At 32.3% G+C, this 17,168-nt stretch overlaps 1 protein-coding gene across 1 annotated transcript in view; it reads left to right on the forward strand.

The window, feature by feature from the left end:
* LOC145260515 (NPC intracellular cholesterol transporter 2-like) overlaps positions 1-16,913 on the forward strand; it is a 29,946-nt gene extending 13,033 nt beyond the window's left edge. Inside the window, exons 2-4 of the mRNA XM_080118648.1 lie at positions 2,088-2,195; positions 7,038-7,213; positions 16,706-16,913. Of these exons, the coding sequence (XP_079974774.1) occupies positions 2,088-2,195; positions 7,038-7,213; positions 16,706-16,795 (374 nt within the window). The 3' untranslated portion in view covers positions 16,796-16,913. The remainder of the gene's footprint in view (positions 1-2,087; positions 2,196-7,037; positions 7,214-16,705) is intronic.
* Positions 16,914-17,168: the final 255 nt, after the last annotated feature.

A 17,168-nucleotide genomic window follows, 5' to 3' on the forward strand; every position in this document is an offset into this window, starting at 1 on the left:
CAGTGTTATGCATCATAAATATATCAAGTGGAATTATGCCTTCTCTGGAGCGACGTTCATAAAAAATTTCAAGTGACTTCATGTCTTGTCTGGAGCGATTTTATAAAAAAATTTTAGTGGCTTCATGCCTTGTCTGCAGCGATTCACATAAAACATTTCTAGTGGCATATTGCCTGGTCTGGATTGATTTCCATAAAACATTTCAAATGGCTTCATGCCTTGTCTGGAGCGATTTCCATAAGAAATTTCAAGAGGATCTATGCTTTAATGCATAAATAAATTGTCCAGGTTGGTGATTATGCAAACCTTGCTTCAACTTGAATTTTAATGTTTCTTTCTCGCCTAACCACTGACGCCATATTTTTAAGAGGAATATTATTATTTCTGGAAGATGACTCAGCAAATTTTCAAAATTAATACATAAAAAAATTGTCAAGTTTGGTGATTATGCATATATACACTATATACAATTACTGGGTTTTTGGCCAGGATCAAAGTGTTCTGTTCTTTGCAGGTAAGCAATCTTATTTCCCCCACCGCCATAAACAGAGTTAGAGTATCATATTTGAACAAATGCTAAACAAACTGGCCAGTCAAGTTTTAGAGAAATTACGTCATTTCCAGTACAATGACTTGGCAGTTTTCAAATCATATTAAAGTATATTGTTTCCTTTTTAAAACATAGCAACTGTTTTGTGTTCTTCTTATAAATATTTTCATTCATAATTATTTTCTACCTCATCGTTTCTCATGATTCTTGGATATATTACTATTTGAGATGTGACAATCACGTAGATACCATTTTTTTTTTTTTTACTTGAAATTCAGTATTTATTTTGGTATTATAGTGAAGAAATACGTTGAACCACTACCTGCAACAAGTAAAAATTAATGCCATTATAGAAAGCCGACGTCATTTCCGGTGACATTCGTCGACATTTTTTCAAACATATGTAAAATACATTGAATTCGTTAAATATTACATAGAAATTACATTGGAATTGTTGGAAAATAGGTACCCCTCCTTGAAAAAAAAAACATCCAGTTCCTCCACACGGAATTAATCATTTTGGCCAATTTTTAGATATTTTTTTTTTCAAAACATTGATCTTTCTAACAATACTAATTTTGTCAGTGCTGATTGTGTTTGTTAAACATTTTTAGCAGACATACAAACAAACAAACAAACACAGACGACTTTCCTTTATATAATAGAATCGCCTAGGTGCTTGGAGGTGAGTGTTGAGTAAAAAAAAAAAATTGGTAGTAGGCAGGCAGGCTCAAACCTGTACTGCGAAGGAGGAAAAGAATGTGAAAAAAAAAAATGTGACATCTTTGCCGTTGCGTCCATTGCCAAACCGGGGAGGGCAAAGGTTTAAATGAAGGCTAGTCAATCGAAAAGAGGGGATAACTTTTGCAAATATCAGCAAAAAAAATGACCCCTCCTTGTAGAAAAGTGCCCAATTAAGGGTGAAAGAATGAATGTTTTTAATCAATTTTTCAATATTTGTTGTCCAAACGATACCAATTTCGTGAAAATCCGTCACCTCTACTGAAAGTTTTAGGCAGACATACTAACATGCATACATTTAAACAGACAGGTGAAATTTTTATTATAGAAGACTGATAGAACTACTGGGCATTGTCCAGAGTCATAAAAATGTGCTACTGAAAGTGTCAAATAAAATTAAGAATGCCTCCAGAGCACTATTAAAATTGAGTTTTTCCCCCGCTATTTCTTTGTAGAGAAATAACAATAGTTAAAAAAACAAATTAAATCCAGTGTTAGTATCTTTCATTCTGAAAAGATGTTCATTCATTTCCTGGTCCATATTTGTACAAAACATAATCGTATTTTATTCTTTAAATGATAAAAAGTCCATTTGGTCCTCCAAATTTTAGATATTATTTTTCTGGCATTACACATTGATAAAAACAAAAACAACTTTGTAGGGTTTTTTTTGTTTGTTTTTTTAAATGTATTTTAGAAGTTTTAGCAGGACATATAAACACACAGACAACTGCATTTTTCTTTTTGTAGTGCCAATGATTTGATGATTTTGTTTTTGATTCCATTCTCTTTGCAGGTTCCATTCTTTCAAAAATATCCACGGTAACAGTTAGTGGCTGCCATGCACAACCATGTGTATTACAGCGAGGAAGTACCACAAATGTCTCTATCAGCTTTATACCCAGTAAGTATCATGTGTAATCTATAATACCATCTAATATATAAATCTTAAACTTTAAATTGTTACTTGACCACCGTTGACCTATTGGGTCGGTATTACTGTCCTGTCATATGTACTCCCTCTCCCTCTATTCACTCTTTATTTACATTATTCATCCCCTCTGATGAGTAAGACCTTTACATTCAAATAAAAATGTGCATGTTGACCAGCATACAAGATAACAACATCACCAGTTTTAATAGTAAACAATTAATAATGCAACTGTTTCATTCGCAATGTATGTATATATATATCTCATCATGACTTGGTTTTGCACATGAAGATTTAGGAAGGGGCTTGTCCACGTTTTCTGCAGACACACTCATAGCTAACAAGTCCAATGCAGGATGAGCAGGCTTGTCCGCAACAACTGCAGGTTAGAGTCTGGTCTGGGTTTGGGCTTGGGGCCTGGCTATATATATATATATATATTTCAGTGACCACCCTGCTAGGGAAAATCACATCATCAGGCCAAGAATATCTCTGAAAGTATCAGTCAAAAACATTACCTTTTACCATATGTATATTTGCGTTTATATTTATGATTTTATCTCAACTTAAATGTTAAAAACGTTAATTATTGTTTTTACACTGGTATAAGGCTTATTCTTCTAAAATTCGTATTCCTTAAATAACCACTAAAAGTAGAGCCGGATGTTTAATGCTAACTAAAAAAGCATAACTATTAAATTATATTGGGAGATCCCATATCAATTTGTATAATGTGATCACTTATTTTATCTGGTTACCCCTTTTACCCTTGGCAATGATATAATCCTATAGATTGGTTTTAATATAAAAAGGTAATGTTTTTGACTGATACTTCAGAGATATCCTTGGCCTCATGATGTGATTTTCCCTAGCAGGGTGGTCACTGAAACATATCTGCATGTGTGTAGCCACTAGTTTTCATATTCAACATATTCATATTCCTCTGTCTAAACATTGAGCACTCTTTGGTAGACACATTGTGTTTTTTTTGTTTTTGCTTAAATAAATAAACAATACTACCAATAATATACATATATATATATATATATATATATATATATATATATGTATATATGGCATAATCGCGTTGACACACCGGTTCCCAATCGTCCTGTACATACACTTCACCTGCCACTGATAGTTAACAATATCGACTCAGGAGAAGTGTGATTGGAGATTGCGCACCTTCTGCCACAAAAATTTCATGCACAAGCATCCCTTTGTGGGTATCCATAGTTTGTCAAAGATTGAAGGAACCATATATATATTTTGTTTTTTTTATTGAAATCACTTGAGAAAAGGCATGAAGCCACTTCAGATAAGAAGCTAACAAGAATGAAAAGATGATTATCAAAAAGATGCCTACTAACTTTTAAAGATCAAGATAAAAGATCAAGATAAAAGATCAAGATAAAAGATCAAGGCTGTAGGTAGGAAGAAAGCAGCGAGCAGGAAGAGAGTTCCATAAACTTGCAGTTTTTGGAAAGAATATACTGGAATAAGAAGCTGTATAACAATAAGGTATCAAAACAGTGAATTGGTGAAGACCACAAGTCCAACGAGTCAAACGAGCTGGGACAAATGAAGCAGGGAATAGATCAGGCAATTCTGAAGGAAATGCATCATAATAGTATTTATAAAAAAGACTGAGACTAGCAAGATCACGTCTGAGAGAGAAAGGTTTCAGAGAAGAAGAAAAGGTGAGAGGGGGGGGCTAATCAAATTACAGATACGTTTCTGCACTTTAACAAGAACTCTCAGATGGGACAGAGATTCACCAACCCAAATATGACGACAGTACTGCATACATGGTTTGATAGTAGATTTGTCGAGATAGAGGATAGCATCTTGTGTGAGATAGGGAAAACCGATTTTATGAGAAGCAAAAAGAGCAATGGATCTAATATATGAAGTCCAAGAAAGATTAGATGAGAAAGACATACCAAGAAGCTTTAGTGCTAATTTCTTATTGAGAGCAGAATCATCTATAAGAATTTCATGAAGAAAACAGACACGTTTACAATTGAAAGACAGGAATTGAGTCTTAACAAGATTAAACGAAACAAGCCATTTCTTATCCTAGTCCATAACTGAACTTAGGTCAGCTTCTATGCAGCCATATTCATTTTTATGGAGAACGGATAGACAAACTTCCTTTTCATGCATATATATATATATATATATATATATATATATATATATATATATATATATGCATCATTATTTATTTCTATTGAGAACAAACAGAAAACAGATAAACTTTCTCAATATTACTTATATTTATTATATTCTTTCAATATTAAACACTTAAATGAAAAGACAGATTTTTTTTGCCTGACAAGATCTTAATTATTAATAACTACAGAATAAAACATTGTAGCATACAGCAAAGTCTGTTACATGTCTATATATATATATATATATATATATATATATTAATATAAATAGCTCTATTTATTATTGAGCATTATTTTATAAACCCATTGGAAATTCTCTGGATTTTTATCCTACGTATACATTCTGGACTACTTATATATTCTGCAGATATTGGTCCTTCTTATTACAAAAGACCTTTTATACATTCTTGTTTTTTGTCAGCCTTTTCTCTCTAGAGATGGCTGATACATTCTGAAAGGATGCTTGAGTGATGATTTTATAGTGAAGCAAATGTTGTGCAATTCTAAACCTTCTTTACATTCTTTATCATAAACATCTAATATGTAAAATGTGTGTGATAATGCTCTATTATTTTACATGTGAAATAGATAAACTCTATCCCTGTGAAAGGATCACAGGTAAAATAGTCCTGGGTCTGGTGTTGCTGCAAACAATGGTAAAATCATGAAAACAAAAATTACACTAAATAGACCTAAAAGCCATGGAGTTCAAAAGAGAATCGTTAACCAAACTGTCAGCTAGGCTTCAACCTCTGTCCCATCGATGAAATATTGCATCTTTCTGCCTGTTTTACAAGTATTTTAATGGTAGGTGCTCAGATGAAATACAAGTTCTTATACTCCCTAGACGTAAATACTCCTGACAAACAACAAAATCCCACCCCTAGAGATCCCCAGATGCCAGAAAGCCTTCTTTAATAGCTTCTTCCCTAGGATTGCTAGACTTTGGAATTCCTTTCTGGGTTCCTGCTTCCCTGACTGTACTCAAGTGTAATGTGAAAAGACATCATGCTACTCAACTCCCTACATAGTATCCCTGCAAATTATGTCCCAGATAGTAGCCCCTTACATCAAAGTGGCACTGTGCCTTGTTTGGGGTAAAAATGCAATAAAAAAGTAAAAAAGGACCATGTTTTCATTGTAATCATCTGAGCGATTTACAGAAAATGCTGAAAGGTGCCAAAATGCTGAACAGCTTAACCCTAATACAAAAAAATCATAAAGAAAATACTTGTTTGCTATCATTGGCTTATTATAGAAAATATCTTGAAATATTTATATGAAATATGGTGGTGAAATATTTATAAGAGATATGGTGGTTCAGGAGGAACTTCTTTGATAGTCAACATGGAGGATTTGGTCATCATCTTGCAAATGTTGGCCCTTTTAATTTCAGATAACAGAATACAACAGACAAAATATGGCTAAATAAATATGATTGGCACAAATCAAAGAACATGTAAAGGAAGATATAAAACACAAAGAAGAATAAATGAATTATGGAGTGTTATTACAAAAAGGCTTCTTTATAGATATCTTTGCACCAAAATCCACCTGTTCAATTCTAACATCAAATCAGTTCTACTGTATGGAGCAGAAACGTGGAGAACAACAAAGACTACCATCAAAAGAGCGCAAACTTTTGTCAACTCATGCCTTCGAAGAATGCTAAAGAGCCACTGACCAACTACCATCAGTAACACAGATCTCTGGGAGAGAATCAACCAAGTACCAGCAGAGGTAGAGCCTATGCTCCTCCAGTGGTTCAAGGCTATGATGATGATTCCTGCCTTGACAGAGTACAAAACTCTCTTCGATGTCTAGTGGGTGAGAGCTTTTTTACCTCCCAACTTCCTCTTTCTCACAAAAGAGATATGATGAATCTATCTCTGTTTTATCGTTATTTTTATAGAAGGTGCTTGACTGAGGTTCAATCTATTGCCCCCCCCCTCTGCAACAATTGTCAATAATTTCCCTTACTCTTTATCAATGCCTAAAACTAAGTGAAAATTCCATGTTGCTTTCCTAGAACTCTCCATCTGTGAAACACAATATTGCCAGGATTGCTTTCCAGCTGAGTAGAATATGGTTGTTTTCAAGTCCAATGTAAACTAGTTCTTTTTGAGACGTCCTCTTAAATAATCAAATTTTATCCAATTTCCACTACTATCAATCATAAGAGTGTAACTTACAACTGAATTTACCAAGTACTTTATCCACTACGCCACAGGTTCTTACACTCTTCTGGAGATTGAAGATCCAATTCTCAGTGCGGATGACACTTAAAATACAGTTGTGAATTACATGACTGACAGAACACAACCTTCTACCTCTGTAGATTAAATAAAAGGTTCTGTTTGAAATTCTGTGCAGATTCCTGAGTTTGACAGAAAGATTCCTGAGTTCAACAAGATACACCTGTAAAAAGTTGGAGGTTACATTGACTGAAATGTTGTGAACATTCAAGATGAGAACAGTAGTCTGAAAAATCCAAATAATACGAATAATGAATCTTCATCTCAAAAATTCAGAAACATTATGTAAATTTGTAATTGTAAGCATATAAAATAAACATTTTTTTATTTTTTTTTAAATTTTTTAAAAAATTTTTTAATCTTTATATTTTTCTAAATTTCAGGGTATAAACTCACCAAACTTGAAATGGATGTTTGGGGAATTATTAGGGGAGTTCCTATTAGCTTCAAGCTCCCAAACCCTGACGGATGCACGAAAAGTGGCTTGACTTGCCCTCTTCAGCCTAATCGACGCGCAACCTATCATGCACAGCTCTATATTCACAAATACTACCCACGCGTAAGTATCTATTATGTGGTGTATTGTTCCCCATTATAATTCAAGTATTTGTAGACTATAATAGAAATTTTGATATTTATGCAGTATAAGGACCGTGCTATCGTTGGTAAGTTTATTAAACCAAAAATAATGTACAAAAACTGATACAGATTGTTTATTCCATAATGTAATGTGGTGTCTCTGGTTGAGTGGTGCAACTGAAAACAAAACCTTATACCAAGATCAAACACAGCTTTACTGGAATTAAATTTTCTGGTGAATCCAACAGTAATACCCATTTTTACATACTTATGCAGTTGTCTCTCACTCCTAGACAGCATTCAAAAGAGAATCGTCAACCTAATAGGTCCCAAACTGTCAGCTAGGCTTCAATCTCTGTCCCATCGATGAAATATTGCATCTTTCTGCCTGTTTTACAAGTATTTTAATGATAGGTGCTCAGATGAAATACAAGTCCTTATACTCCCTAGACGTAAATACTCCTGACAAACAACAAAATCCCACCCCTAGAGATCCCCAGATGCCAGAAAGCCTTCTTTAATAGCTTCTTCCCTAGGATTGCTAGACTTTGGAATTCCTTTCTGGGTTCCTGCTTCCCTGACTGTACTCAAGTGTAATGTAAAAAGACATCATGCTACTCAACTCCCTACATAGTATCCCTGCAAATTATGTCCCAGATAGTAGCCCCTTACATCAAAGTGGCACTGTGCCTTGTTTGGGGTAAAAATGCAATAAAAAAAAAAAAAAGGACCATGTTTTCATTGTAATCATCTGAGCGATTTACAGAAAATGCTGAAAGGTGCCAAAATGCTGAACAGCTTAACCCTAATACAAAAAAATCATAAAGAAAATACTTGTTTGCTATCATTGGCTTATTATAAAAAATATCTTGAAATATTTATATGGATTTAAACAAAAAATCATTAAAGAAAAAAAAAAAATCATTTAAAATGTATTTAATTTTTGTTTGGTATTCGAAAATGAAATATTTGCTCTGTCCTGTGTTGGCCATTGCACCAACTGAGATTAGCAGTTGTACCAAAAAGTGTGGATGGTTCTACACAAAGCCTTCACCACTATAAACAAATCATCTATTAAGTATCCAAAACCAAAATTTTAATTTCATTATATCTAAACAAAATTAATGTAGTCATATAGATTTTTGTAAACCATAAACAAAAGTACCAAATTTATTTTCGTAGCTCAATTAGCCATCAAGTTATGATCGTTTAAAGTTTGTCGGAAAGTTGAAAATTTGCTATCATGGTCCAGAAGCCAAATTTCATAGTATATAACTAAAAATGTAAGCTACTAACAAGTGAAAAATCCTTATAAATGTAATGTCATCTTGTGGTAAATGAAAATTAATACTAATGAAAGCAATAATTATTAGATGAAACCAACCTAAACACTAGGCAAAATCCCACTACCAATGGGAAAAAAAGTGCAAATATGACACGGAAATGCAACTTTGACCGTTCATATAAATTTAATTTCAATAGCTAATGTATTGAATCTTCTTAGTATGATTCATAACACATTAGAGATCAAGATAATTTTTCTTTTAATTATAAATTTATAAAACCACTCAATTGTGGACCATGTAAAAGCAGTTGAACAGACAATTTGGTAAAAAGGGCAAAAAAGGGTTAAAAAATGAGTAAAAAATATACGTTACTGAAATTGCTGTAAAAATGTAACCATTGGAGGTAGAAGCTTAAAACTTTGCAACTTTACTAATTTTTGGGTGAGGAATTAAAAAAATGCTTGTCTTGTTTCTAATAAAAAAACTTTTTGCCACAGAAATATTTTTACTTTGGGGAATTTTAAACTCACCAAAAAAGGGCTGACAACAATAAGATTTAGAAATTTGTTATACAAAAAGGCATAACTCATTTTTTTCAAACATTGAAAAACTTTCAACTTAAAAGACAAGTAAACAAGCAAGATATTTTAAAGGCAGAGGTCTTACTACAATTCCTTTCCTTATTGATTTTCTCTCAGAATTCTTTCATAAGCTTCTGCTATGGTAGATATATCAAGAGCACTCCAAATCCTACCATCATTTGAAACTGGCATTAACTCAAACCCTATCTGTAAACAAATGCTGACTCTACCTGTGCAATGTCATCTGACAAAGGCCATCGAAAAAAAATCTTTTCTAACTTTGGTTTGCAATAAAAATTTTATTACAGTGCTGGATGCAGATATAACTTCAATGAGTTGGCCAATGTAAAAATTGGTGTCATAGTAGACAGCAACTCATTGTCCTTGATGCTCATAATTGAAGATATTCTGAGATGGTTCTTCATCACAACTGCAGAAGTTATCTGAATGTTCAGCAGATTCACTAAAGGACTTTTTTTGTTGCTTTGGAGGTGGAAATGAATCAACTGGATTTCTTCTCAAGTAGTCAGAGAGAGCAGCTTCCAGTTGAACTTTATTTCAACTGGTGTTGATTTTGACACCTAACACAACCTGTTCAAGTTTATTGCCGAAAATGGAGATGCCATATTTTTTCGTGCACCTGTCGTTAAAATCCGAGGGAGAAATCAATATTTTAAACTATGACTGAAGCATGAAATAAATAACAAAAAAATTAAACTAGATAATGATTTTTCGGTTTCATTTAAATTAATTTTTTGTTGACCCTTTAAAGTTGCTTTAATTTAAAAAAAATGTTTCATTAAAATTATTTATTTGTTCGAACAAAACAAAACAAAAAACAACTATTTTATAAAAATCCAATGTTGCTTTCATTACAAAATTGTTTTATTAAAATTATATTTTCTTACTTTTCAATAAATGTTTTTACAATTATATTTTAATACAGTAAATGTTTTGGTTTTCGAATGAATGAAAAAATTAATTTCACTATAAAAATCATTTTTTGTTTATTCAATAATTCCCGAGACGGTACTTCTACAGTTTATCGCCGAAAATGGAGACACCATTTTTTTTTCACGTACCTGTCGTTAAAATCCGAGGGAGAAATCAGTATTTTAAACTCTGCCCGAAGTTAGAAATAAATAGCAAAAAAATTAAACTAGATATTAATTACTTCCGGAAATAACGAATGGCGCTTGCGGTGCTAGCCCAGTTTAGACAATTATGAATATGTCATTTTTATTTTCTGTTTTTAATAAGTTTTTCATTTTCTGTTTTTAATAAGTTTTTCATTTTCTATTTTTAATAAGTTTTTCATTTTCTGTTTTTAATAAGTTTTTCATTTTCTGTTTTTAATAAGTTTTTCATTTTCTGTTTTTAATAATAAAAATATATATACATTTCATGAAAAATTTTCCTGTTTTCAGTAATTAAATCGAAACATTTTCAATTAAACAAGTACCCGGATATATGTTCTCTTTCACTTTCTTTATTTACTTTTTTTCATAGTTATTTCCGGAAGTAATTAATATCTAGTTTAATTTTTTTGCTATTTATTTCTAACTTCGGGCAGAGTTTAAAATACTGATTTCTCCCTCGGATTTTAACGACAGGTACGTGAAAAAAAAATGGTGTCTCCATTTTCGGCGATAAACTGTAGAAGTACCGTCTCGGGAATTATTGAATAAACAAAAAATGATTTTTATAGTGAAATTAATTTTTTCATTTATGCGCCACGTGCACATAACTTAATTATATTTTCAGTTATTATTTTTTTAAGTAATGTACTTTCTTTCATATTTCTTTCACTGAAGTTTTCAAGTTGGATTTTTTTTATGAAAAACAACTTAAAACCCTTTTTTAAGCTCACCATATTGATAAGTGACCTTTTTTCTTTAAAATGGTACTATTTTTTTTATACATAGAGACTCACAATATCACGCGCACCAAATTTGAAAAACACCAACATTTTTTTCTGTAAAAAATAAAGCGGTGTTCACCAAACTTTGTGACATAACTTGAATTAGCCTTGAAAAAAAGCTATTAAAGACACAAAAAAAGAATTATATATCTATAAAGTAAAAAGATTAAGTTTTATTTAAATCAAAACGTTATCAAAATAACCCAAAAAATAAACGAGATATTGCAAGTTGAAGTTAAGGAAAATTTAACTTTATTTACCAGTTTTCGCATCCTAAACTAGGCTAGTTTGGGATACATACATCTATGTGGATTTGCAAACAATTTAGTTGTCAAAATTGACAGGAGTATCCGTCACATATATCATGAGCCATAGACATGACGAAACATGTGTCCATGGATAACTATTTTATCTATAATAATTAACTAAATGAAATACATAAACTGAATATTTTTTATTTTTATTTTTCTCTAGTTATATATGTATTTCCATATCCCCTATTTACTGTTTCTATCCTGTCTCCTTTTTTCTCTACTTTCTTTTCTATCTTCCCTATTTTTTCCTTTCTTCTTTTATTATCCTTATTTTTCATAGTGGCCCATATATATATACATATATGTTGTTTGGCTGTGGAATTTATTATATATATATATATATATATATATATATATATATATATATATATATATATACTATTATCTACATATATACTACCTTTCCAATTTACCCTTATATTTTCTGCCTACTTTTAATTACTATTTACCATATTATCCTATTCCTTCATTCTCATTTCATATCTAAATGTCTTTAAGCTAGTTTTTTCTATAGTTGCAATTTGTATAATTCTGGCCCTTCTCTTCTGATGAGAAGTATTTAGCTTCAAACTGCTATGGCCTTAAGAGAATTTTTTTTTCTTAATTTTTCCCTTAACTTTTCCTTATTGATATAATAAAGTTATATATAACTTTTATTCCTCATCTTTCATTTAATATTATTTGGTCCTCTTATTAGAGTTGAACTTTTCTTATCTTGATAAGTTTTGCTGTGTTAAAGATTTACTCTTTGATAACAATAATATATATAAATATATAAATATATACACTTAATTATTATAAGTAAAAGTTGTCCATGGACACGTGTTTCAATGTACCAGTGGCTCATCAGCGTTGCTAACTACACCTAGGTTCAATACCTTAACTATAGAACCTGTGGTGGAATGCATCACCACTATGTTTTGAAACCCCAGCTGAAATTACATGCTTATATGATTACACTGAGTTTTATTGTTATTTTTTCTAGTAATAATTATATATATATATATATATATATATATATATATATATATATATATATATATATATATATATATATATATATATGATATGTAAATATACAGTGACAATCGTCTGTCTCAGAAGACAATGATGTAGCTCTGGTATATATCTGCACTGCCAGGTTTAGCTGTAGTCCAACTTAGAAGTGGCAGTCTCTGATGCATTTGGTACAGATAGAGGTTGATGATTGCTGTTGATGTCACTGCTTCTGCTTGACTCTCTTCACAGAAGTTGATTATTCACACGCAGCTTCTGCACTGAGCTTACCTTGTCGTACTGCCAGTCGCGAAACAGAGTGATCGCTAGTAACCATAAAGAAGCGCTTTGGAGATGCATTCTGTAACCATCCTCCTAACATGTTCCAACCATCGCAGCTGTCTTTCAGAGTATATTGTGTGTATGCTACATGTGTTGGCACGTCCATGTACCTCAGTGTTGGGGATCCTGTCCTGTAACTTGATCTGTAAGATGTGATGCAGACACCTCATGTTAAAGCTGTTCAGTTTCTTCTCATGCCTTGTCCATATTTTGCTGCCATAGAGGAGGGAATTGAACACGCTAGCTTGGTAGACATGTAATCTGGTTCTTTCAGTTACCTTTGAGTTCTTCCACACTCGCTGGCTTAATTTGAACATAACTCATACTGCCTTGGCTATCCTGGTGTTGATCTCCAAGTCGATGGAGAGTGAACTGGACATTGTAGATACAAACTAGGTGAAGTCTATGACAGCATCCAGGCTATACCCTTCAATAGACATGCTTACAGAGGTTTCTGTTCACTGTGGCATTACGTTCATTTTCTTCAGACTGATAGTCAATCCAAAATTCTGACAGACGTTAGAAAAGCAGATAATAAGTTGCTGAAGTCTGTTTTCAGTGTTTGATGTCAAGACTACGTCATTGGCAAAGAGCATCTCATAGATGAATTCCTCTGTAATTTTAGTCTTGGCATGGAAATATGCCATGCCGAAAAGTCTGTTATTTGACCTGGTGTAGATGTAGACATACTTGCTGCAGTCCTTGAAGGCATATTTGAGGAGCATGGAGAAGATGCTAAAGTGTCTAGGCGTGAGGATGCAGTCCTGCTAAACTCCGAAAAAACCTCAGAGGTAACTCCATTGTAGCAGATTGTGATTTGCATGTTCTCGTAGAAGAATGAGACTACTTCAGGTAGATGCGAGGGTGGGGCAAGCAGCCGATTTTCTGCATCAATTGAAAAAGTCTGCTTTGACTGACCAAATCAAATATCTTTGTGAGATTGATGAAGGCAATGTAGAGTGGCATGCACTGCTCCTAACACTTCTGCAGCTATTTTAGTGAGAAGATCATGTCTACTGTTTATCAGCCAGCCCTGAAGCTATACTGGGACTCGGAGTAGATGTGAAAGGCGAGGATCTACAAGCAGGCTAGCACAACATGGGCAAACACTTTGCCTACAATATTAAGGAGGGAGAAACTCTAATAGTTGCAGTTGATGCGGTCTCCTTTGTTCTTATACACACACAGACACACAAATAATATTTATATATGTGTGTGTATTATTTTGGTAAAATATATTTTTTCAGTTAAATTTTACTCTTTGTGTATACCAATCCTTTTTTAGAAGTTCAATGTAATATATACAAAGTGTCTACACTCTTTAAATTATCTCAACTTGCTACATGAATATGCTATGCCACATTCCCAAGAGATGTTTAGGAATAAAGAATGGCACTTCCAGCAGGATGGAGAACTTCCCCACTATCATCATGACGTAAGAACATATCTTGATAGTCATCTGCAAAACAGATAGTTAGGAGGAGAGGAAGTATCGAGTACTGTCCACGCTCACTGAATTTGACCCCTCCCTCCCTGGAGTTTTCTCTTTTTGTGGGCAGAGGATGAGGAGCATGTTAAACACAGGGTTTACACCACAAAATGAGCAACACTGAATGAGTTAAAAGCAACTATTGAAAGAAGATGCGTCAACATACCAATGAACTGAATAGGAACGTTTTCGATTCAATAAGTGAGCGTTATCAGCTGTTCATGGACCACAATGGTAAAAAATTTGAACACTTTCAATAATTAGTTGGTTTCCATATATTTGTTCACTGTATTTTGATGTGTGAAATTTTTCTTTCTTATAATAAATGTTGGTTTTATAGTCATTTAAAGAATGTATACATTTTATTGGGACACGCTGTGTGTATATATATATATATATATATATATGTACATACATATTCATATATATCAAATTTTGTTCATTCAATAAATTAAAAAATTTATGACATGAAATGGTTAAATTTAAAATCAAAAGATTTTTATAATTCTATGTAAGACAAAGAATACAATTGAAATATTATATAATATATTTCAAATGTATCTCGTACATAGAATAATAAAAATCTTTTGATTTGAAATTTAACCATTTCACGTCATAAATGTTTTAATTTATTGAATGACTAAAATTTGATTTATTTGCTCTATCTTGCATATCGAACAATTTTTATTTAGATGGGATAGTACTTATAGAATATTGCTGCCAATAATATTTTGTAAGACTTATAATCACAGGTTTCCATACCAGTTGATTGTTAGAGAATGTTATTCTGAAGTATATTCATATATATGTGTGTGTGTGTGTGTGTGTGTGTGTGTGTGTATGTATATATGTGTGTGTGTGTGTGTGTGTGTGTGTGTGGCTAGGTTTCCTTCCTCTTATCTATTTGCCTTTTTTTTATGCATTTTCATTCTTATAGCATTTATATGCTAGTTAACATGTCGCAGAATACAGCTTGTAATCTTCACTTACTCAGTTATAGTTTATCTTCTTTATTTATTCGTTTTTTTTTTATTTTATTATTTTTTTATATATTAGTATAAATAGTAATCATATTATTCTACATTTTCTTATGGGGAAGTCGTATTATCCACTGGAGAGCCATGTATTTAACAGCTGTCCTGTTTTTAAATCTCCGAAACAGCTGCATGGTAAGCAGCTGAGGATCCCCGTTTTCTATTTACTAAATTTTAGTTAAGGTTTTCTCTTTTCATCTTTATATAGTAAAATTCTCATTTATAATTTAAAACTTTTGAGAAATCGGCTTATGCAAGTGCTAAGTCTCTTTCTATTTAACAATTTTAGTTAAGGCCTTTTTTTTTTCTCTCTCCTTATATAAATGAATTCTCTTTTGTAGTTATAAACTTTTTAGAAGTCGGATTATGTAGGTACTAAGTCTGCGATAGGTTAAAGCTAGTTGCTTCTTTTCTGGGAATTTAAACTGCATTTTTCATTTTTATTTTTACATTTTTTTTATTATTCAAAGCTTCTTTAGACTATATATATATATATATATATATACTAGCAGAACCCATTAACTGGTGTTGCCCAGTGGTGCATGCCTCCTCCTGTATATAAAATTATAGTACGGTGTTATTGTTGCCCAACCCCCTACCTCCTCATGTTGGGAACAGTATTCGGAATAGACGCTCCATATTGTGAGGGGGGGGGTGATGTTGCCATGAAATATGCCTGAAATGTAACTTTGATACTTGCTGTCAGAATTCCCACATGCAAATACTATGAACAAACAGAAATTGGTGGTTGCAGTGTCGTTTGGCTTGTGCGTACTAATCTGGTGGGCAGGGTATTGTTCAGGATATTGTTCAGGGTATGGTATTTTTGTTGGTAAGACTAGAGTGAAAGTGGTAAAATACACTAGAACCCTCTATCACTTAAATGGAAGTAAATTCCTGTAGTCACCTGGTCGTTACCATGTAAACATCTAAATGATATTTCAGAAAGTGACAGTTATAAGTAAGCAGGGTAACAGGAACAGTATAAACACAACGGTTTCTTTCAACAATAAACAATTTTTCTTTATTTATTGTGTGTGTGTGTGTGCGCACACACATTTCCCTACCAACCTACTGTCAATTTTTAGTCTACAGACTCAAGATTTGACATAAGGGGTATTGAGATTTGGGAAAAAAAAATTTTAATCAGTTTTTGGGCGAAAATTTGGCTGCCAAGATGTCAAAATTTGAAAGAGTTGACCGTTGCAGACTTTACCAAACTCCTCTGCCAATTTCGGGTCTAAACACTTGAAATTTTAGATGGAAATTACCTGGACATGAGTCAAACTTTTATACATATGCACATAAAGTTATGAACAGTACATAGGGCACCAGTAAAGCCAGCTGAACTGCTAGTATATATATATATATATATATATATATATATATATATATATATATATATATACTAACAGTTCAGCCCGACTTTGATTTTTCATTCTTCTTAATTGTTTTTTCTTTTTTCATTTTCTTCATATTATTTTTTCTAATTTGTAATTTTGTTTTCAGATGCAATTGATTACCAAATGGAAAATGGTCGATAAGGAGAGATCACCAAGTTCAGTTTTGTGCTTTGAAATGGGTGTTAAACTGCAATAAATGAAAGAAAAAAAAAACAAGAATACTACCAAAGAGACTCACTGCGCCATGTTCAAAATATTTTTCTTTGTGTATAAACTTTTTTTATAATAAACAATATTTTCATCATTTTTTTCTATAGTGGTGTTAGTTTTGATTTTTTTTTTTTTTTTTTTTTTCACCATTGTTTTAATGATGCAATTTTTTTAACTTGGTAAGTCTCGGTGCTTGTTTACATTGGTGATCTTTTAAACCAACGCATTTCAGGTGAAAACCTTACATATTTACATAGCATGGTGAAATTAGTATAAATTCCAAAAATTATGAAAAAATGATCCAGTAGATAGTTTGCTAGAAATATTTTAAATAAAAACCAGTCACAATTAAGTTCCCA

Source organism: Euprymna scolopes, chromosome 36 (assembly GCF_053919585.1).
Source record: "Euprymna scolopes isolate OS-2025 chromosome 36, ASM5391958v1, whole genome shotgun sequence".
In the NCBI taxonomy this organism is placed as follows: domain Eukaryota; kingdom Metazoa; phylum Mollusca; class Cephalopoda; order Sepiida; family Sepiolidae; genus Euprymna; species Euprymna scolopes.